The sequence below is a fragment of the Moschus berezovskii genome, chromosome 11, assembly GCF_049115385.1.
Source record: "Moschus berezovskii isolate FMDL1 chromosome 11, NW_MosBer_1.0, whole genome shotgun sequence".
NCBI classification, from domain to species: Eukaryota; Metazoa; Chordata; class Mammalia; order Artiodactyla; family Moschidae; genus Moschus; species Moschus berezovskii.
This window is the reverse complement of record NC_142470.1, coordinates 45,546,591-45,571,187: the sequence shown is the minus strand read 5'-3', so window position 1 is coordinate 45,571,187 and position 24,597 is coordinate 45,546,591. Positions and strand designations below refer to the sequence as shown.

The 24,597-nt window shown below is 37.0% G+C and overlaps 1 protein-coding gene across 9 annotated transcripts in view; it reads right to left on the bottom strand.

Moving 5' to 3' along the window:
• Nucleotides 1-24,597, bottom strand: part of WDPCP (WD repeat containing planar cell polarity effector) — a 385,832-nt gene that overhangs the window by 116,646 nt on the left and 244,589 nt on the right. For all 9 annotated transcript variants that reach the window (XM_088841307.1, XM_088841310.1, XM_088841313.1 and 6 more), the window contains one exon: nt 18,107-18,170. In XM_088841307.1, the coding sequence (XP_088697433.1) occupies nt 18,107-18,170 (64 nt within the window). The remainder of the gene's footprint in view (nt 1-18,106; nt 18,171-24,597) is intronic.

Sequence of the window (24,597 nt, the reverse complement as noted above, 5' to 3'; positions counted from 1 at the left end):
CACTCAGTCATGTCCGACTCTTTGCGACCCCATGAATCACAGCACGCCAGGCCTCCCTGTCCATCACCAACTCCCGGAGTTCACTCAAACTCATGTCCATCGAGTTGGTGATGCCATCCGTCCATCTCATTCTCTGTCGTCCCCGTCTCCTCCCGCCCCCAATCGTTCCCAGCATCAGAGTCTTTTCGAGTGAGTCAACTCGTCCCATGAGGTGGCCAGGGTATTGGTGTTTCAGTTTTAGCATCAGTCCTTCCAGTGAACACCCAGGATTGATCTCCTCTAGAATGGACTGGTTGGAAGGAGAGGAGGATGTAATTCACTTCATAAAATCACGCATTCCTATTTTTCTGGTGAATATTCTTAAATTCTTTACATACTCATATCAGCTTATTTTTCTAACAATACATGGGGTTTATCAGTATTTACTTATTTTGACCTCTCTATTCACCTGCTTTGCTACAACTTAATTATTCACCCTTCCTTTCCCAGGAACATTTTCTTGATTCCTAGTATCCCTTTTTTTACAACATGGAGAACTTTTGGTGCTTTTGTCAACTTTCAGTTCAGTTCAGTTCAGTCATCTTATCTGGGTATTAGATTTCTGCTTTCTTTCTTCAATCTGATTTTCCTGTTTTCAGTGGGTTCTTCACAACTTCTGGTCCCTTTATGTATTCTTGACTTGAATTCCAGTTGTAAGTCTTATACACACAGACACACACACACTTATATTTCATCATTAATAAAGGTATGGCAGAGGAAGGAGAAGCTGATGAATACACTCAATCCACTGTCTTAAAACAGAAGAGGTATATTTCATATAGAAGTTAACTCTACAGAGTAGACTTCTGACCTGGAAAATTTGAACTTGGAAATTCAAGAGAGGTTTGAGTCAACAGAAATAAAAAAAATTTATATTCATAATATTGTTTACAATTATTTTAATTAATATACATTGATTACAGTTATAATGCTAAATGGTAATTCTTGCTTCAGAAGTGTATAGGTATAAAACTCTTCTAAATAAAAACAGTGCCAAAGAAGCTATTTTATGTCAATTTGATCACCAAGTAGTGCCTTAGGAGTGGCAGATGTAAGCCATGCTACAGAAATCATGCCAACAGAAGACAAACTACCCAGTAGCATTATGCCAAGGGAAGGCACAGGTGGCTGGAGAGCAGCAGCTACAGGTCTTTTTATAGTGTTATCAAATGGCACACACTTGACTCCAGCTGTTCCTGTGCCAATGGCCAAGGTAATTAGGGATGCCAACATGAGAGAGTTCAGAAGGCACATTCATCCTCATGCCATCCAACATTGGACCAGAGAAACAATCTTGGGTGGCACATTAACTGGCTTTTGTGCCACAGTAATAATTAGGTTGGAGAGGTCACTTGAACTTTGAAAAGCAGGATAAGATCCCAAAGGCACAGAATTAAAAGTATTTCTATGACCAATAGAAACAGGTTTCAAAACCACACAACTTCTACCTAGAGAAAGCAGGGACAACAAAGAGTCTAGAGCTTCAACAACAGTGAAAATTTTAAATATTCTTAGAGAAAAGTTTGCAGTACACAGATCTTTTTTTCTTGAATCATTGGAGAGTAAGCTGCCAACATACTCTTGAATATGCTTGTGTTTATCTCCTACAAATCTGGATATTGTCAATCAAATCATTAGAATCATGAAATGAACACTGATAACATTACTCTTATTTAATCACTGAAATTTCACCATTTGTTGCAGTAATGTTCTTCACATCATACAGATCCGTTTCTTGATAGATTTAGCTGCTCTGTCTCTTTAGTATAAAACAGTTATTCAGTCTTTCCACTGATACGAACTAGAATTTTTGAAGAATATAGGCCAGACATTAGAATATCCCTCAATTTGAGTTCAACTGGTGTTTCCACATGATTAGATCCAGATTATGCACATTTTTTATTTTTTGCAGGAATGTCACAGAAGGGCTGTTGTTTTCTTATTAAAACATATAAGGTAGCAAATTATTTTTACTTGTTCAGTTTTGATCATTTGATTAACATGGTGATCTACCAGCTTTCTCCACTGTAAAGTAATCTTTTTCCTTTTGTAGATTGCCTTGTGGGGAAATATTTTAAGACTATGTAAATAATACCCTGCGATATTCATTAATGATTGTTGCCTTATTCAAGTACTGTTATGATATTTGCTGAACTGTGATTTTCCTCATTTTATCATTCCTTTTAGATGTATTAAACAGCTTTATCTATTATGTAATTACTTATATCAATATGAATGCAGGGTGCCTCATTTTATTATATAATGGATTATAGGCATACTCTGGAGATATTGTGGGTTCAGACCATTGCAATAAAGCAAGTCACAGGAATTTTTTTGGTTTCCTACTGCATATGGTTTTTCCCGTGGTCATGTATGGATGTGAGAGTTGGACTGTGAAGAAAGCTGATCACCGAAGAATTGATGCTTTTGAACTGTGGTGTTGGAGAAGACTCTTAAGAGTCCCTTGTACCGCAAGGAGATCCAACCAGTCCATTCTAAAGGAGATCAATCCTGAGTGTTCATTGGAAGGACTGATGCTGAAGCTGAAACTGCAATACTTTGGCCACCTCATGTGACGAGTTGACTCACTGGAAAAGACTCTGATGCTAGGAAAGGTTGGGGGCGGGAGGAGAAGGGGACGACAGAGAATGAGATGGCTGGATGGCATCACCGACTCTGTGGACATGAGTTTGAGTGAACTCCGGGAGTTGGTGATGGACAGGGAGGCCTGGCGTGCTGTGATTCATGGGGTCGTGGAGAGTCGGACACGACTGAGTGACTGAACTGAACTGAACTGCATATAAAATTTATGTTTACATTATCCTGTAGACTATTAACTGTGCAATAGCATTATGTCTTAGAAAACAATGTACATACCATAATTTTAAAAGGCCTTAGAGTGCCTGAAGAACTACGGACAGAGAGTCATAATATTGTACAGGAGGCAGCAAACACAACCATCCCAAAGAAAATGTAACATAAGAAGGCAAATTGGTTGTCTGAGGAAGCTTTACAAATAGCTGAAGAAAGAAGAGAAGTGAAAAGCAAGGGAGAAAAGGAAAGCTACACCCAACTAAATGCAGAGTTCCAGAGAATAGGAAGTAGAGATAAGAAGACTTTCCTCAATGAACAGTGCAAAGAAATAGAGAAAAAAAAACAGAAGGGGACATATGAGAGCTCCCTTTAAGATAACTGGAAATATCAAAGGACCATTTCATGCAAAGGTGGGCACAATAAAGAACAGAAACAGTAAAGACCTAATAGAAGCAGGAGAGATCAGAAAGAGATCACAAGAATACACAGAACTGTACAAGAAAGATTTTCATGACCTGGATAACCACAATGGTGTCGTCATTCACTCAAGAGCTAAACATTCTAGAGTGTGAAGTCAAGTGGGACTTAGCAACAATACTGCCAATAAAGCTAGTGGAGGTGATGGAATTCCAACAGAGCTATTTAAAATCCTAAAAGTTGGTGCTATTAAAGTGCTGCACTCAGTATGTCAGCAAAATTGAAAAAGCAGTAGCCACAGGACTGGAAAAAGTCCATCTTCATCCCAGTTCCCAAGAAGGGTAGTACTAAAGAATGTTCAAACAAATGGACAATTGCACTCATCTCCCATGCTAGTAAAGTTATGCTCAAAATCCTTCAATCTAGGCTTCAGCATTACGTGAACTGAGAAATTCCAGACTGGAATTTATTCAAGCTGGGTTTAGAAAAGGCAGAGGAACCAGAGATCAAATCTCCAACATTTGCTGGATAACAGAGAAAGCAAGGGAATCCAACAAAACATCTACTTCTGCTTCATTGACTACACTAAAGCCTTTGACTGTGTGGATCATAACAAACTGGAAAACTCTTTACCTGTCTCCTGAGTATGCGGGTCAAGAAGCAACAGTTAGAACCTTATATGGAACAACTGACAGGTTCAGAATTGAAAAAGGTGTACAAGTCTGTTTATTGTCACCCTGTTTATTTAATTTATACACAGAGTACATCATGCAAAATGCCAGGCTGGAAGAGTTACAAGCTGGAATCAAGATTGCTGGGAGAAATATAAACAACCTCAGATATGCAGATGATACCACTTTAATGGCAGAACGTGAAGAGGAACTAAAAGCCTCTTGATGAGGGTAAAAGAGGAGAGGGAAAAGACAGCGTAAAACTTAAGAAAACTAAGATCACATGGTATCCAGGCCATCACTTCATGGCAGATAGAAGGGGAAAACGTGGAAGCAGTGACAGATTTCCTCTTCTTGGGCTCTAAAACCACTGTGGATGGTGAACTGCAGCCATGAAATTGGAAGAAGATTGCTTCTGGGCAGGAAAGCTATGACAAATCTAGACAGTGTATTAAAAAGCAAAGACACCACTTTGCTGACAAAGGCCCATATAGTCAAAGCTATGGTCTTTCCAGTAGTCACGTATGGATGTGAGATTTGGACCATAAAGAAGGCAGAGTGCTGGAAGAATTTATGTTTTCTACTGGTGCTAGAGAAGACTCTTGCGAGTCCCTTGGACTGCAAGGAGATCAAACTAGTCAATCCTAAAGGAAATCAACCCTGAATACTCATTGGAAGGACTAATGCTGAAGCTGAAGCTCCAATATATTGGCCACCTGCGAGGAGTAGACTCACTGGAAAAGACCTTGATGCTGGGAAAGATTGAAGGCACAAGAAGGCAACAAAGGATGAGATGGTCGGATGGCATCACCAGTTCTATGGACATAAACTTTGGCAGACGTGGCAACTGAACAACAAAATTGTTTAACAAGTGCTATCATCTGAGTCTTCAGTGAATTGTGGTAGTAACAAAAAAGATCACCGTTCACATATCACCATAACAAATAACGAAAAAGTTTGAAACACTGCCCAAGAATTACCAATATTTGACAAAAAGCCATGAAATAAGCAAATGCTATTGGAAAAATAGTGTGATGGACTTCCTTGAGGTAGGGGTGCAATAGACTTTTGATTTGTAAAATATGCAGTATCTATAAAGGACAGTGAAGTGGAGGTGCAATGAAATAAGGTATACCTGTGTAATCATCCCATACCATTTTCATATATTCATTTAAAATTAAAAATATTTCCTAGTTTCTCTTGTGATTTCTTCTTTGATCCATGACACTTTCATTGTAGCACCGTTTTCATATGCTGTTAGTTGGGAAATTTGTATATGTATGTATGTTAGTGATATAGTTTAATTCCTTTGGTGTCCTATTTCAGTCTTCTTCATGGGAAATAGATGGAAAAACAGTGGAGACAGTGTCAGACTTTATTTTTTTGGGCTCCAAAATCACTGCAGATGCTGATTGCAGCCAGGAAATTAAAAGACGCTTACTCCTTGGAGGGAAAGTTATGACCAACCTAGACAGTATATTAAAAAGCAGAGACATTACTTTGCCAACCAAGGTCCATCTAGTCAAGGCTATGGTTTTTCCCGTGGTCATGTGAGAGTTGGACTGTGAAGAAAGCTGATCACCGAAGAATTGATGCTTTTGAACTGTGGTGCTGGAGAAGACTCTTAAAAGTCCCTTGGACTGCAAGGAGATCCAACCAGTCCATTCTAAAGGAGATCAATCCTGGGTGTTCATTGGAAGGACTGATGCTAAAGCTGAAACTTCAATACTTTGGCCACCTCATGCGATGAGTTGACTCACTGGAAAAGACTCTGATGTTGGGAAAGGTTGGGGGCAGGAGGAGAAGGGGACGACAGAGAATGAGATGGCTGGATATCACCGACTCTGTGGACATGAGTTTGAGTGAACTCTGGGAGTTGGTGATGGACAGGGAGGCCTGGCGTGCTGTGATTCATGGGGTCGCGGAGAGTCGGACATGACTGAGCGAATGAACTGAACTGAAAGTGTATTGTGCTTTATTTTATGGACCAGCAGAGTCTATGTTTTGGAGAAGGCAATGGCGGCCCACTCTAGTACTCTTGCCTGGAAAACCCCATGGACGGAGCAGCCTGGTGGGCTGCAGTCTATGGGGTTGCTAAGAGTCAGACACGACTAAGCGACTTCACTTTCACTTTTCACTTTCATGCATTGGAGAAGGAAATGGCAACCCACTCCAGTGTTCTTGCCTGGAGAATCCCAGGGACCGGGGAGCCTGATGGGCTGCCATCTCTGGGGTCGCACAGAGTCGGACACGACTGAAGAGACTTAGCAGCAGCAGCAGCAGAGTCTATGTTTCGTTAATATCCCATAGACATTTGAAAAGAACGTGCATTCTAAAGTTGTTGGATCTTAAGTTCAAAAACTGTCCGTTTAAGCCAGTTAGAAGGTTCAACATATCTTTTTTGGATTTTATTTTGTGTGCACTACTTGTTCCTTAAATACTGCATTAGTCTGTTTCTCTTTTTTGTTGTCAGCTTTTGCTTCATATATTTAAAGTTCAGTTATTTTGTACAAAAACATTTAGAAATATGTCTTTCTACTCAACTTTATCAGAAGTGTCCTTTTTTATCTCTGCTAATACTTTGTCATGAAATCTAATTTGTCTGATACCTTACTGTTTGCGGGGTATTATCTTTATAATTTCAATCTATTTTGTCATAATAACTTCAGTGTTTCGTCTTAGAGGCAGAATATAATTAGGTCTTGCTTTTTATCCAGTTCCACAATCTTGGACTTAAAAAAAATTTAGTCTCTACTTTTTAATTGGAGTGTGAATTTAATTGAATTTAATACAAATATTTGGGTTTAAGTATCATGGGTCTTATCACCATCTTGTTTGTTTGTTATTTGTTATCCTGTACTGCCCTCTTTGGGGTTCAGGACTTTTAAAGTATTTTTACATTTCTGTATTGATTTTTTATTTTTGGCTGTGCTGGGTCTTCACTGCTGTGTGGACTTTTCTCTAGTTGCAGCAAACGGGGCTACTCTCCAGTTGTAGCGCATGGGCTTCTCACTGCAGTAGATTCTCTTGTTTCAGAGCATGGGCTCTAGGCACAAGGGCTTCAGTAGCTGCAGAGCATAGGCTGCATATGTATAACCTGTATAATCTGTCTGTGGAGACAGCTTAGATGCTCTGTGACATGTGGGATCTTCCTGGATCAGGGATTGAACCCGCATCTCCTGCACTGGCGGGTAGACTCTTCACCATAAGCCACCAGGGAAGCCTTCTCTACTGACTTTTAAAAGTTGCATATCTACTTAAAATTTTAAGAAAATCATCTAGGCACTATAACATGCAGTCTTATCACAGTTTATTTAGAATAATATTATACCACTACAAGTAAAACGTACAAACGTTACAGCAGTGTAATTTTTATTTACTCTAACTCCTTGTGATATAATTTCATATCTATATATGTTATAACTACAATAGTGTATTGTTGGTACATTTGCTCTAAACAGTTATAGTTCAAAGACATTTTTCCACTAGGAAAAATAGTTTTATTAAAAGTATTATTAATAATACTTTTATTGATTTTGTTAAGAAAATACTTTTATTGTTAAAAGAATGAAGAGCTCTGGAGATGGTAAATATTATGTAGATCCACATTTGTTAGCATATTTCTTCTACCTAAAGAATTTCCTTGTGGTGCAGGAATTTTTCTTGTGGCTCAGATCTGCTGGTGTTGTGTTGTCTCAGCTTTTATTTTTTCAAAAGTCTCTTTACTTCATTCTCATTTTAGAATAAATTCCACTGGATATAAAATTGTGTTGAAAGTTTTGATTTTTTTCAGTACTTATGCTCCATTATCTTCAGTCATCATTGCTTCTGATGAGAAGTCAGCCATAATTCCTATTACCTGTTAATATTTCTACATAAATTTTTTATGGGTATGTTAAAGATTTTTCTCTTCATCATTGGTTTCAGTTTTTTGGATACTGTGCCAAGATACTGTGGGCCTGGCTAAAGCTGCCTTCTGTTTGGAGCTCACTGAGCTTCTTGTGTCTATAGATTAACTTCTTTCACCAATTACATGTGTTTTATAGAGTACTTCATTTTGTCTCACCTGTTACTGAGGCTTTGTTCATTTTTGCAATGTTTCCTTTCTTTTCTTCAAATTGGATGATCACTATTGAATTATCCTCCTATTCACTAATCCTTTATCATATGGTGTAGCAGCAGCCAATACTTTTTTAAGTAGAATTTTTCATTTTAGATTTCATATTTTTCATTTCTAGAATTCCTCCCTTCCCACTTTTTTAAGTACTTTGTGTCTCTGCTAAGAATCCCTATATATTCAGTAATTATGTTCTTTTAAAATCCTTGAACATGTTTATAACAGCTGCTCCGAAGTGCTTGTCTGCCCATCTCAATCTCTTGGTCATCTTAGGGTCTGTTACTATTAGCTTCTTTTTCTCTTCATAATACATCAATTTCCCTGCTTCTTCACAAATGTTTATGCTGGACATTGTGGATGTCATACTGTAGGGAGTTTGGATTATACTGTCTTTCTTTAAAGGATATTGAATCTTTTGTGCTAACAAGCATTAAATTAGTGGTGGATTACTTTGATCCTGTCAAATTGGTTTTATGATTTTTAAAGGCATATCTATTTCAGTTTTGTAAATTGTCAAAGGATGTGGCCTTTATTCTTAAAGCATGACATTTCTGGGGTTTCATATAAATGCTCAGAGGCTGCTTCATTTTGGCTGAACCAGAATTAAAGCATTTCTCAGCACTGTGCAGCCCCTCCATTCAGCTTTCTGTCACAGCAGAGGCTCTTTGATAAGCTTTGTCTGCTGGGTCCCCACTCTTCACACAGGTTCTCCCTTTCTGGTATCTTGCACCATAAATTCTAGAACCCTCATCATCCCTGAATTCTGAACTCTTATCTCTTGCTCTTCAGCTGAGTGACATCACTGGTCTCTGCTCTGGAAATAACATACAGGGCTCATCTGTGTATTCTCCACTTATTGAGGATCATGGTCCTGCTGTCCTTACTGTATACTGCCTAAATACAGTTTTCTTATATATTTCATCCAGTTTTACAGTAAGAGGCCAAGTCTGAGAACCAATTTGTCCACTGCCTGGAAGGGGAAGATTCCTCTTTCCCTATTTTAAATCAGTTGAACCACTATTAATTATATCATTATTTTTCTTTGTTTGAATTTAGTAAGAAACAACAGTGAACTATAGGGACCAGTGAGAAGCTGTTGCTTTTCTAAAGGACAAGAGATTGAGGATGGTCACAAAAAAGTGTTATATCTGTTCAGTTCACATGACACTCTAAGATACAACTCTTCTTTTTGTCTCCCAAGATGCAGATGAGTTCTCAAAGAGCTGACTCATGGCTCAAGGTTCTGAAAGAGCTATTAATATGATGTGTAGCATAAACCACATCTACTTGAGAGAAAATCATGCATAAACATGAGAAAGTATTCTTTTCTGGGACTGTTAATGAGAAAATAGGGAAACAGGCAATAGGGCTACTTTTCTATGATCCTTTTTTATATTCACTGCACACAATGGACTTTTCCTTTTGCTATAGACAAACTTTAAGAGCACGTAATTTGGATGAATCAGATTCCAATAAATGGGGTTCTGTAAATCATTCAGGCTAGATCAGATTGTCATGTAGATTGTCATTCTATAAAAAGTAGTCTTACTGAAATCTTTGTATATTTTCATAAAGAATAAAAAGGAAAGACTAGCTTTCTTAGACCTAGTTATGGGTAGTTATAAAGTCATAAATTACTAAGCTTTGGGGAACTTTCTAATCTTTATATAAGCAGTTTGGTATAATTGGAAATGGCATGGATTTTATAATCAAACATAAACATATCCGTGTTTGAATCAAAATTTTCAGATTTCCTTATCAGTTTATCAACTATAAAATAGGTATAATAATTCCCCTGGTTAGGATTATTATGCAAATTGAATAATAACATACAAGGCCTCTGGTGTAATACAGTCATTTTCAGTTGATTAAGAAAAGTTAATCCCTTTAATTTTTTAAGCTGCAATGATTTTGTTACTGGTAATCATAAAGCACTGCTATAAATTTATGCAGGCATAAAAACAAATATCTTGTTATAAAAAAAAGACTTGCATTATTCATCCTACAAGATTAAAACAATTCGTTAAATGGAAGAGCTGAAATTTTATTTTTTTACTTTCTTTGAAATGAGTTAAAATTGGAAAAAAAATTAGGTTTTACTTGTTGAATGCTTTTACTTGGAGTGATAAACCCTAGTATGCAACATTTTATAGAGTTTTATTTGATTCATTTTGGACAGAAAATTGGTGACATCGGGCTTAAAAGTAGAATTTGTGACATTTAAGGCTCTTAGTGATTAATAGTTCAAACATAATAGCACATTGCAGGGAGTTATACAGAATTAGAAAGCAGCTAGTGCCAAGTTTAACACTTATAACTCACCTTCAAAAAATATACTGAAAACTTCTGATTCCAGTTATCTATTTAATAATATATAAGAGCATACTCTTGCTGATAACAACTAGAACAGCTCGATAAAATAATTTTTAAAATTGTTTGTTTTTTTGAAGACACTGGAGACCTACCAAGGCAGTATTTGAATGACCAAGGTCCTAGATAGAAGCAAAGCCCAGAGAAGTCAGTCTGACATTTGGTGCTGCTTTTGCTTTCAAAGCATTTTCAAATTTGAAATTGGTGGCTCAGAGGCTGAGAAACTTAGCAGAAAGCAGTGTTTGAAAATTAGACAAACCACACAGAGCTTTAGGTAAGGCTCCTCTGTCCTAAACTTTCTCCTGGAGTTTGCTCAGTTTCATGCCCATTGAGTTGGTGATGCTACCTCACCACCTCATCCTCTGCTGCACTATTCTCCTTTTATCTTCAATCTTTCCCTGCATCAGGGCCTTATCCAATGAATTGGCTCTTTGCATCACGTGGCCAAAGTATCGGAGCTTTAGCTTCAGCATCAGTCCTTCCAATGAATATTCAGGGTTGATTTCCTTTAGGACTGACTGGTTTGATCTCTGTGCAGTCCAAGGGACTCTTAAGAGTCTTCTCCAACACCGCAATTCAAAAGCATCAATTCTTCGGCACTCAGCCTTTATGGTCCAACTCTCACATTCTGTACATGACTACTAGAAAAACCACAGCTTTCACTATATGGACCTTTGTCAGCAAAGCGATGTCTTTGTGTTTTAGTACGTTGACTAGGTTTGGCATAGCTTCCCTATCAAGGAGCAAGCATCTTTAATTTCATGACTGCAGTAACTGTCCACAGTGGTCTTGGAAAGGAAAGGAGTACAAGAATATATTTCGTCATCCTGCTTATTTAACTTATATCCAGAATACATTATGAAAAATGCTGGGCTGGATGACATACACACACAAGCTGGAATCAAGATTGCCAAGAGAAATAAAAACAACCTCAGATATCTAAATAATGCCACTCTAATGGTAGAAAGTGAAGAGGAACTAAAGAGCCTCTTGATGAAGGTGAAAGAGGAGCGTGAAAAAGATGGTTTGAAACTAAACATTCAAAAAACTAAGATTATGGCATCTGGTCCCATCACTCTATGCAAACAGAAGGAGAAAAAGTGGAAGCAGTGACAGATTTTATTTCCTTGGGCTCCAAAATCACTGTGGACGCTGACTGGGCTGGGTTACAAAGTTATCAGCGTCTGCGGAGGAGGTAGAGCTTTAGGCTGGGACTCCCGAAGGGCTACAGTCTTGATATAAGTGTAAAGTGGAAATACATTCTCAGACTGAAACTCAGCTTCAAATAAACTCAGTTCCAGAATAGATTAAAATGTAGTTTAACCTTTAACTATTATACTTGCCAGAAACAAAGTAAATTCTTTCTGGAGGACAGTAACAGTAAACGGAGAAAATATTTGGAAATGATATGACCAGTAAGAGGTTAATATTCATATATCCCCTTGATCACAGCCTTGTTGTGGTGATGGGGCTTGCGTAACTCAGTGAAGCTATGAGCCATGCTGTGCAGGGCCATCCAAGACAAACAGGTCATAAAGATGTTCTGATAAAATGTGTCCACTGGAGGAGGAAATGGCAATCCATTCCAGTATTCTTGCCATGAGAACCCCATTAACAGTATGAAAGGCAAAAAGATATGACTCCTGAAGATGAGTACCCCCAGTTGGAAGGTGTCCAGTATGGTATTGGGGAAGAGCAGAGGGCAAATACTAATATAGCTCCAGAAAGAATGAAGGAGCTGGGCCAAACCATAAATGATGCTCAGTTGTGGATATGTCTGGTGGTGAAAGTAAAGTCTGATGCTGTACAAAACAATATTGCATAGGAACCTGGAATGTTAGGTCCATGAATCAAGGTAAATTGGACGTGGCCAAGCAGGAGATGGAAAGAGTGAACATTGACATTTTAGGAATCAGTGAACTAAAATGGACAGGAGTGGGCAAATTTAATTCATGTAAACATTATAGCTCTGCAGATGCTGATTGCAGCCATGAAATTAAAAGACGCTTACTCTTTGGAAGGAAAGTTATGACCAACCTAGATAGCATATTAAAAAGCAGAGACATTACTTTGCCAACCAAGGTCCGTCTAGTCAAGGCTATGGTTTTCCCAGTGGTCATGTATGGATGTGAGAGTTGGACTGTGAAGAAAGCTGATCGCCGAAGAATTGATGCTTTTGAACTGTGGTGTTGGAGAAGACTCTTGAGAGTCCCTTGGACAGGTAGGAGATCCAACCAGTCGATCCTAAAGGAAATCAGTCCTGAATGTTCATTGGAAGGACTGATGCTAAAGCTGAAACTCCAATACTTTGGCCACCTCATGCAACGAGTTGACTCACTGGAAAAGACTCTAATGCTGGGAGGATTGGAGGTGGGAGGGATTGGGGGCAGGAGGAGAAGGGGATGACAGAGAATGAGATGGCTGGATGGCATCACCGACTCGATGGACATAAGTCTGAGTGAACTCCGGGAGTTGGTGATGGACAGAGAGGCCTGGCGTGCTGTGATTCATGGGGTCGCAAAGAGTCGGACATGACTGAGCGACTGAACAAACTGAACTGAAGATTACCAGACCACCTTACATTTCTCCTGAGAAATTTGTATACGGGTCAGGAAGCAACAGTAAGAACCAGACATGGAACAATTGACTGGTTCCAAATTGGCAAAGGATTACCTCAAAGCTGTATATTGTCACCCTATTTATATAACTTATATGCAGAGTACATCATGTGAAATGCCAAGGTGGATGAATCACAAGTTGGAATCTAGATTGGTGGAAGAAATATCAGTCGCCTTAGATCTGCAGATGATAGCACTCTAATGGCAGAAAGGAAAGAGGAACTAAAAAGCTTCTTGATGAAGGTGCAAGAGGAGAGTGAAAAAGCTGGCTTAAAAATCAATAGAAAAAACTAAGATCATAGCATCTGGTCCCATCACTTCATGGCAAACAGAAGGGGAAAAAGTGGAAGCAGTGACAGATTTTATGTTCTTAGGCTATAAAATCCCTATGGATGGTGACTGCAGTCATGAAACCGAAAGACATTTCCTCCTTGGAAGGAAAACTATAACAAGCCTAGACAGCATATTAAAAAGCACAGACATCACTTTGCCAACAAAGGTCTGATTAGTCAAAGCTGTTTTTTTCAGTTTTGTGTATGGATGTGAGAGTTGGACTTTTATGAAGGCTGAACACCAAAGAATTGATGGTTTTGAATTGTAGTGCTACAGAAGACTCTTGAGGGACTGCAAGGAAATCAAACCAGTCAACCTTAGAGTAAATCAACTCTGAATACTAAATGGAAAGACCGATGCTGAAGCTGAAGCTCCAATACTGTGGCCACCTGATGGGAAAAGTGGACTGACTGGAAAAGATCCCGATGCTGGGAAAGACTGAAGGCCTATGAAGTAGGGGGTGGCAGAGGATGAGATGGTTAGGTAGCATCATTGACTCAATGGACATGAAATTGAGCAAACTCTGGGAGATAGTGGAGAAATACAGGAACCTGTTGTGCTGCAGTCCATGGGGTCACAAAGAGTCAGACACAACTTTGTGACTGAATGGCAACAACATTCACTATATATAAAAAGCTCCTATGACTCAACATCAAAAAACCACCAAAATCTCAATTACAAAATAAGCAGAAGAATTGAATAGACAATTGCTTCAAAAAGGATATGCAGATGGCCAGAAGGCACATGAAAAGATTCTCAGCATCACTAATCATCAGGGCAATGCAAATCAAAACCACAATGAGATATCTCCTCACACCAGTCAGAATGGCTATCATCAAGAAGAACACAACGAATATTGGTGAGGATATGGAGAAACAGGAACCATTGTACACTGTTGGTGAGAATGTAGATTGGTGCAGTAACTGTGGAAAACAGTATGGGGTTTCCTCAAAAAACTAAAAATAGTACTACTAGCAATTCCACTCCTAGATAAATATCCAAAAAACAAAACCCACTAATTTGTAAAAATACATGCACTTCAATGTTTATCAGTTCAGTTCAGTCGCTCAGTCGTGTCCGACTCTGCGACCCCATGAATCACAGCACGCCAGGCCTCCCTGTCCATCACCAACTCCCGGAATTCACTCAAACTCATGTGCATCGAGTCAGTGATGCCATCCAGCCATCTCATTCTCTGTCATCCCTGTCTCCTCCCACCCCCAATCCCTCCTAGCATCAGACTCTTTTCCAGTGAGTCAACTCATCGCATGAGGTGGCCATAGTATTGGAGTTTCAACTTTAGCATCAGTCCTTCCAATGAACATAACAGCATTATTTACAATTACCATTGTAATGTAATTACATTGGTAATTACCATCTAATTACAATTATTATTAGATAAATAAATAAATTATATATATAATTTATATATATAAATTATATATATAATTTATAATTATAAATTTATTAGATAAATAAATAAATTATATATATAATTTATATATATAAATTATATATATAATTTATAATTATAAATTTATTAGATAAATAAATAAATTTTATATATATATATACACACACATATATATATATACACACACATATATATATACACATATATAAGCATACCACTCAACCATAAATAAGAATGAAATTTTGCCATTTGAAGCACTATGGGTGGACTTGGAGGGCATCATGCTAAGTAAAATAAGTCAGAGGAAGACAAATACTGTATGATATCTAAAAACTACAGCAAACTAGTGAATATAACAAAAGAAGCAGACTTAAGGAACAAAGTAGTGGTTACCAGTTTGAAGAGGGAAGCAGGAGGGGCAGAGAGAAACAAATGGTTATTATGTGATTGTATGAAATCATCTGTGTGAAACTTAAAAACTGTAAAGTATTACAGAATTCAAAACCTCTTTTATTCAATTAAAAAAATCCAACGTATGGATAGGTACTATATTATTATCATCATTTACACATAAAACTCAAAAGTTACTGACTTTGAAGACAACTTATGACCCAAATTCCGTGTATCATTACAACTTCCCATTACACCCTTCCTTAACATGATATGGATATAACAGAGTTGAGTATACTTCCCAGAACTGAAAGAAAGCTGATGTAGCTGAGAGGTGAGAGTAGAGTGGCTGTAGATGCCACTTCACAGAGTTAGAATTCATCCCAAAGGCAAAGAGAAGATGCTAAAAGGTTTTAAATATGGAGGAATGAAATGATAAATTATGACTGTTTTGACCAGGGGTCTGCAAACATATTTTGTAAAGCACCAGAGAGTAAATATTTTAGGCTCTACAAGCCAGATAGTCTCCTGCAACCACTCGACTCTGCCATCGTAAAGCAGTCATACACATTACATAAGTAAGTTTGGCTATGTTTCAATGCCACTTCATTTATGGATACGAAAATCTGAATTTGAATATCATGTATTTTTACTATCATATATTTTAAAGTATATTGATACTATTTTTCTTTTCTTTAATGATTTAAAACTGTAAAAAGCCATTTGGGGGCTAAATTTGCTTGGTGGGCCATAGTTTGCTGACCCATAGTTTAGAAGATGATCACTTAGGCTATGTGTAAAGTAGACAAAGAGGTCCTTTCTGGCTTATCAGGTCTAGTACCCACATACTGACTTTTTAATATTCAAGGTCTGCTCTATCATGCTATATGTCTTTTATCTCTCTACCACCAACAGATACGCTAATGCAAAAAGAATATTCTCAGGTTAAGCATTACATTTTATTCGTGACCCCTTTGTGTTCAATGTAGTCATATTTTTATTCTTTAAGGATGAGATATCTTAGAGGTAGAAGGTAATTTATAGGTAAGAATAGTACTGTTTATAAATTTTTAAATCCAAAGAGGTAATAATTCTTAGTATAATTAAGATAATAATTTAAATAGTAATAATTGATTAGAAAACATGATAAATTCTTTAGACAATTTCAAAGTGGAGCATCAAATGTATATGGTAGATTCATAAGCTTAAATGGAACTTTAAGGCCTTAATGCTCTCTTAAGGCTTTTAATGCTTCTTAAAGGCAGACTTTGGGCTATAAATAAACAGTTACATATGAAGAATAAGGATATAGCATTTGATTGTTCACTTTTACAAATAAAAGGAAAGCAAAAGTATCTCTCTCATTTCCTTAGATTTTTATCTTTTACTAGTAAAAATCCTCATGGGTTAAGGTTAGCCTATTAGTAGAAAGTCTGTTTGGCTTTAAAGTAACATGGAGACTTTATATTGTTACTGCCTAAGCTGAGACTAAATGCTGAAACAGATATGATTTGAAAAGAAGTTTCTAAGATGGCTTTGATAAGTATGGGTGTGTGCTATGTCGTGTCTGACTCTTTGCGACCCCGTGGACTGTAGCCCACCAGGCTTTGATGATTATGTATTGGTTAATAGTTAATGTAGCATAAATTACAGAACAGTATAATACTACATTGGGAAATAAAGTTTATCAGACACTAAACATATAAATATTCATCTCTTTAGTTATTATCTTGGCTAGAAAGAAGACTGGGACTACAGACATAAAAAAATAAGGAAATAGGAAGAAAATCTACCTTTATTGCTGAGTAGTGGCAGAGGTGAGGAGGAAACAAAGTGACAAATTCACTTGGGTCAGAAAATCTAAGAAGTGTTGTAATTAAATTTCTGACACTGTGATGTATGAATGCATAGACTTTGGTAAAAATAATAAAATGTTCCCTTAATATACTAATATGCCTGATCAATGTGACCTAACAAAATACAGACAACCAACAAATAACAAAAGGTTCATACATTTGAAGCAGAGAGATTTTTTTTTTCCATGATCAATGAATGCACAAAGCACAGTTTAATTGAATGATATGAAATTAGAATTTAAACAGCAAACTCATTTCAAAAACAAGATAAATATCATGAACCCATATTAACATCTAACGCATCAAAGCTTAAAGTACAAAATGTCCTCACTGTACAGAAGATTCAGATAAAAGAGCCTTCTCGAAGTTTTTGTTGTTTTCAAGATTTTTTTGACAGCAATGAAATTTCTATGGAGCAGAATGTGCTGAAAATCAGGAACCCCACCTTTGTTTATCTGATCTCATTGTGGCAAAAGGTCTTATAAGAACCTAATACAGAGCACAAAGATGTGTAAGAAACGAGTCTATTTTACTGTTCCATAACTAATAAGTTGAGGATTAAAGCATATTTGAACTTATATTCTCTTGGATCTACTTTGCACTGTGGTCACTTTAAAATACAAGTGAGAACATTCAAACTGTTACTTCTCACTAAAACCTAAGGGACAAACTGAGCACATTCAAGATCTCAGTCTTGTCCTGTGTCCTGGTTTCTGAAGCTGTACTTCTATAGGGAATGGGTTAGAAAGAAATTTAAGCTTGTTAGATACAAAGGTGTCATCCTCTCACATCAAAGTACATGAGGAGAGACATTCAAGAATTATAAATTCTTAGAAAACATAAAAAAATCCTTTGGGTCTGGCAAGGAAAATGTCAGCAAGTCAAAAGAGGCTAGATGGCTATTGACCAGTTTCATGAAGGCAAAGCTGCAAGCCAAGATGGAATAATGCTTTCCCACCATGTGTCGAAGGCACAAATGACACTAATCCTTTTTAATGGTCACAAAAGCTGACAACTTACTCAGCGTTAGAACTGAAGGCACAAAATCATCTCAAGGAATGACTCACCATAAACAGGTCACGAGCACCAATGTCAACAGCTAACAGAAATGCCTTTTCAAATCTTTGGTACCTGTAAGGAAGAAATGTTATATGTTGTGAACAAAACTACAGAAGAGGAGAGAGCAGTTTGTTTAATGTACTTAGATGCTATTGTTTTTGTTCTGATAAAAATATTCTCAAAGAGTAGGGACTTCGCCTGCTGGGATCTTCCCTATGTGAACTCTTATTGTACTTAGGAGGTGCTGATGCACGCAGCCTGTGGAGAGGTTCAGTTAACTGTCAAGCACAAACAACCAGATTAGGTGTTGCTGAATGTAGAGAAATGATAGCTTAGGAAATACATTATCTCATTATTTTTTCCTTTGTTGTATTTTGTTGTGTAAGTGGAAAGTAGGAGGATATGGACTATAATACAGCAGGATAGGAGCAATTAATAAATTATATAATTATATTTTATATTTCTTAGGTAAAAGTTAAGAAGTCAAATGTTGCATTTTTACAAAACTCTCACACTTGTGATCTGGGGTAAAAACATCCCCTGCTGTTGTAAACGAAAATAATAAGTGGTTTCTAAGTATTTTAAAAAGGTGTTACTTTTCTACTATTTCATCACAATCTTACTATCTTTCCCTGAGGTATAACTAAGAATTTTCTTTGTGAGAACAAACTTTCATTTACATTAATTACCTCTACAGAAAATTTAAAGTCCTGAGATAAAAGCATGTCATGAACATATAATTTGCACAGGGTTTTGGAATAAAAGGTCATCTATGCTGAAACTTACACAGATGTAACTATCAGTTTTTCTGACTCAAGAAACAAGCAGATATATAACCAAGTTGTTCTGTTATATATTGTGAAATACGATGGTATAAAATATATTAAATTTTCAAATAAAACATAGCAGAAATGTGGAATATTATTATTAACAGAGTATAAAAGTTTATTAGTGAAATAGCTAATTAAAATTCAAACAAGGCTTATTATTATTCCATATGAGCTGGTAGGCCAGAAACTGAAACACTTTGTAATTTCCATACTGTGTTTGATAGCTGTTCTCCCATCTACTCTCTGGTTCTTCTTACTGGTATCTCCAGTATTTGCTGAATCCTTTTCAACTATGGAAGATCAGAAGAAAATTGTGTTCTATTTTGTTCCAGGAAAATGGCTGACTATATTCAGTGGACGTGGGATGTAATAAGGAAGAGGACAGAAGATCAGCAAATTGAACTATTAATACTATTTATAGATTCACCGCCATTTTGCATTTGTTCCCACCCACTACATTGAAACTTTTCTAGCAATAATAATTATTTATCCTCTAAGTAAGTTCTTATCTTGTGTGCTCTTTCGGCCACATCTGATCCTGTTAACTTCCCCTACTTGAAACCCTCTTTCTTTGCATTTGGAGATCCACGCTTGCATTTGGAGATCCATTCTTGCATTTGGAGATTCAACTTTTGTTTTCTTAATTCTTAGATTTCACCTTCTTAGTCTCCTTTTTAAGTTAGGTTTTCTCTGTCTATTCCATGACCTTCAGGCATTAATCCTATGGCATTGATATATCAAAGACACAAATCTCTAGTATCCATTTATTTCTGGAGCTCTAAACTCTTTCTTCCAGGTATCTCAGATTTAACATGTCTAGTATGTCCATTGACACACCAATTTGGCAACCATATATGTGATTCATTGGAATTGGTAAATATGAAATTAAGGTGAGCAGCTTAGGAGGTACAGTTCCTTCTAGGTAAGAGGTAATGATTCACATTATGATAAAATGAAAGAACTGGCATTGGCATCTGGTAGTATGAGCAACCAAAGATACCAAAGGGTACTCCCAACTAGACTGCTTTTAAATACATCTTAAAGTACAACATAAGACTCTTAAAAAAAAAGGAAGTTTCCAAGGATAACACATTTTCAATAAACACATTTTTTCAATAAAAAAATAACCAACTAACCAAAGTTCCTTGACTGAAACTAGGATCCATAAGCAGAGATCAAAAATGGGGAAAAAGGGCAGAACTACTCTGGCCATCAACCTCAGAAGACTGAACCTTGACCAAGTCTTAAGGTAAAGGTGCTTAACTTGAGACTTCTGATTAAGCCAGGGGCTAAAATGATCCCAAGTTTTAAGTTCCCTTAACATCGGCAGAAACAGTAAAAAGAAAATTCATGTCTGGATTAAAGCACTTTTGATGCAAGTCACCAGAACTGCCATAAATTAAAGCAAGTATGAGCTCACACTGAAACATTGCTGCTGCTGCTAAGTCACTTCAGTCGTGTCCGACTCTGTGTGACCCCATAGACGGAAGCCCACCAGGCTCCCCAATCCCTGGGATTCTCCAGGCAAGAACACTGGAGTGGGTTGCCATTTCCTTCTCCAATGTGTGAAAGTGAAAAGTGAAAGTGAATTTTTACTAAATACAAAAGAAACAAGCTACTGCGATGGGAAATTAGAAAATAAAGAACAGATTTACTTCTCCCTGGATTTCACATGATTGAATTATTAAAGTTAGAATGAAAAATAGTTCAGCATATTTAAAGAAATAATGATGGAGCCATGAAAATAAGCTTACAACAGGATATATTAATAATAAAAGTGTTACCCAGTAGATTTTTTAAGAAATAAAAATAGAACTTTTGGAAGTGAAAAATTGAAGTTAAATAATTTGGTATAAAGAGAAAATTAGTGAAATAAAAGAGGCATAAGTAAGAAACTACACAAAATGTTAAAGAGACAAGAGAAAAAAATATAAAGGGAAGTTAGCAATACAAAGAACATGGAAGTTAGCAAAACAGAGAACATGGAAAAGTCTAATACATCTAATCAGGTAATTAAGGTAAATGTGGACAATTTTCCAGAGGTGATAAATGATATGAATCAATAAACACAAGAGGGACAATATATATCAATCAGGATACACAGAAAGGAATCTATAATTATGCAAATATACAATGAAGATGCAGAACTCTCAAAAATAAAATGGTATTAAAAAGCCAGAGAAAAGACAGGTCACTTACAAAGAAGATAACCTACAAACAGACTGACCCCAGACCTCTCAATGACAGTAATGGGGTGTAGAAGACAGTAGGGATGTATCTTCAAATGATAGTGAGAAAATAAGCATGTCTCTTGTATAATGTAACAATGGAATTCTCAATAGGTAAAGCAAAATAAAGACACTTTAATATATGTAAAAACTGAAAGCACTCAACAGATCTTCAGTCTTCTGGGGGATATAACCCAGGAAAAAAGGAAAATGATCCCAGAAGGAAGGTTTGAGAAGCAAGAAGGAATAGCTTAAAAAAAAAAAAAGATTTGGTTAATATACAGGCAGATAAATACAGACATACATGCACATACACAAATGTTTTGCTGTTTTTAAGATCAGAAAACACTAATTAGATATGTCATATTATTCAGAAAAATGTTAAAATGCTAAGGTCCTTGCTTTTTTAATTGTCAAAGATAATTGTTTGATTTTGGTAACTATTACAACCAAATTACAAATAGCAATCATTAAAAGTTTGTATAAATGCTTAAACAGTAATTTGGTAGAGTGGGGTGAGGGTGAGCAAATTGAAAAAGAAGGAAATTCAAGAAGTATTAAAGAAAAGAACACTGGATCTATACCAGTACACTGGTGAAAACAATGCGTGAGAGACACCAGGGCCAATTGCCAGCATACCCACAGTTAAAGTGTGGCCAAAAGAAGTGTCAATCAAGCATGTAATCTGAGAGCTCACACAACAGGGGAAAGGTAACACAGCAGAGCACATCCAGGGGTGAACATCTCTAAAGGTAGAATGCTAAGTGGCTTCTCTCCCAGTGGGAGAGAAGTGGGTGCCACCTACCTCACACCACAGATCAGAAAAGAGCTAAGAAACAGATCTGGGGACCTCCGCTCCAACAACTAAGGAGCAGACCCCACCCCTGACAGGGCAGTGATAACCACAGAGTCTGTCTGATACGTCCATTTATACATCAGTTTGGCAACCATATATCTGATTAACTGAAATTGAGAAGTAAAAATTAAAGTGGACAGCTTAGGCAGTACACTTCTTTCTAGGTAAGAGGTGATAATTCACATTCTGAGAAAATGAAAGAATTGGCTTTGGCATCTGGTAGCATGGGCTTCCATCTATGGGGTCGCACAGAGTCGGACACGACTGAAGTGACTTAGCAGCAGCAGCATGATCCACCAAAAATTGATCAAAGAGTGCTCCCAACTAGACTGCTAATACATTAAAATACAACACAGAACTCTTTTAAAAAAAGTTTCTGAGAATACCACTCTCTCAATTACAAAATAACTAACGAACCAAAGTTCCTTGATTGACACTAGAGTAACGCTCCCTGAACAGAGAGCAAAAGAGGGAAAAAAGGCAGAACTAGTCTGAACCATCATCCTCAGAAGACTGAGCCTTGAACAAGTCACAAGATAAAGGTGCTTGGCCTGAGACTTCTGACTAAGCCAGGGGCTAAAATGATTGCAGGTTTTAAGTGCCCTTAACATTGACAGAAACCACCAGGATTGCCATAAATTAAAACAAATACAAGTTCACAATGAAACATCACCAAATACAAAAGAAAACAAGCTAGTAGAATGGAAAATTAGAAGATAAACAACAGATTTACTTCTCCCCGGATTTCAGATAATTGAAATATTAAAGTTAGAATATAAAATAAATCAGCATAAAGTATTTAAAAAATAATGATGGAACAATGAAAAGAAGCATACAACAGGATATATTAATAATAAAAAATTATCAGGGAGACATTTGAAGAAATAAATAGAACTTCTGGAAATGAAAAACTGAAGTTAAATATTTCAGCTTCCTAACACCAAACACAAAAATAAACTCAAAATGGATTAAAGATGTAAATGTAAGACCAGAAACTATAAAACTCCTAGAGGAGAACATAGGCAAAACACTCTCTGACATAAATCACAGCAGGATCCTCCATGACCCACCTCCCAGAATATTGGAAAAAAAGCAAAAATAAACAAATGGTACCTAATTAAAATCAAAAGCTTCTGCACAGCAAAGGAAACTATAAGCAAGGTGAAAAGGCAGCCTTCAGAATGGGAGAAATTAATAGCAAATGAAACAACTGACAAAGAATTAATCTCCAAAATATACAAGCAGCTCCTGCAGCTCAATTCCAGAAAAATAAATGACCCAATCAAAAAATGGGCCAAAGAACTAAACAGACATTTCTCCAAAGACATAAAGATGGCTAACAAACACATGAAAAAATGCTCAACATCCCTCATCATCAGAGAAATGCAAATCAAAACCACAATGAGATACCATTTCACACCAGTCAGAATGGCTGCTATCCAAAAGTTTACATGCAATAAATGCTGGAGAGGGTGTGGAGAGAAGGGAACCCTCTTACACTGTTGGTGGGAATGCAAACTAGTACAGCCACTATGGAGAACAGTGTGGAGATTCCTCAAAAAACTGGAAATAGAACTGCCATATGATCCAGCAATTGCACTCCTGGGCACACACACGGAGGAAACCAGAATTGAAAGAAACACATGTACTCCAATGTTCATTGCAGCACTGTTTATAATAGCGAGGACATGGAAGCAACCTAGATGTCCATCTGCAGATGAATGGAAAAGAAAGCTTTGGTACATATACACAATGGAGTATTTTTCAGCCATCAAAAAGAATGCATTTGAGTCAGTTCTAATGAGGTGAATGAAATTGGAGCCTATTATACAGACTGAAGTCAGCCTGAAAGAAAAACATCAATACAGTATACTAATGCATATATATGGAATTTAGAAGGATGGTAACCTTAACCCTGTATACGAGACAGCAAAAGAGACACAGATATATAGAACAGTCTTTGGGACTCTGTGGGAGAGGGTGAAGGTGGGATGATTTGAGAGAATGGCATTGTAGCATGTATATTATCATATGTGAAATGAATCACCAGTCCAGGTTCGACGCATGATACAGGATGCTTGAGGCTGGTGCACGGGGATGACCTGGAGGGAGGATATGGGGAAGAGGGAGGTGGGAGGGGGGTTCAAGAAGGGGAACACATGTACACCCGGGGCAGATTCGTGTCAATGTATGGCAAAACCAACCAATATATTAATGTAAAGTAATTTGCCTCCAATTAAAAAAAAATTTCAGCTCAAAGAGAGAACTAATGAAGGAAAAGAGGCATAAATAAGGAATTACATAGAATGGTATACAGAGAGACAAGAGAGAAAAATATAAAGTAAGTTTAGCAATGCAGAGAACATGGAAAAGTGTAGCATGTCTAATCAGGTAATTAAAGGCAGAGAATATTCCAAAACTGATAAATGATATGAATCAATAAACATAAGAGGGACAATATATACCAAGCTGGATACATTGAAAATAATCTATAATTATGCACATCTATAGCAGAGATGCAGAACTCCAAAAATAAAAAGATCTTAAAAAGCCGGAGAGAGATCACTACAAACGAGATAACCTAC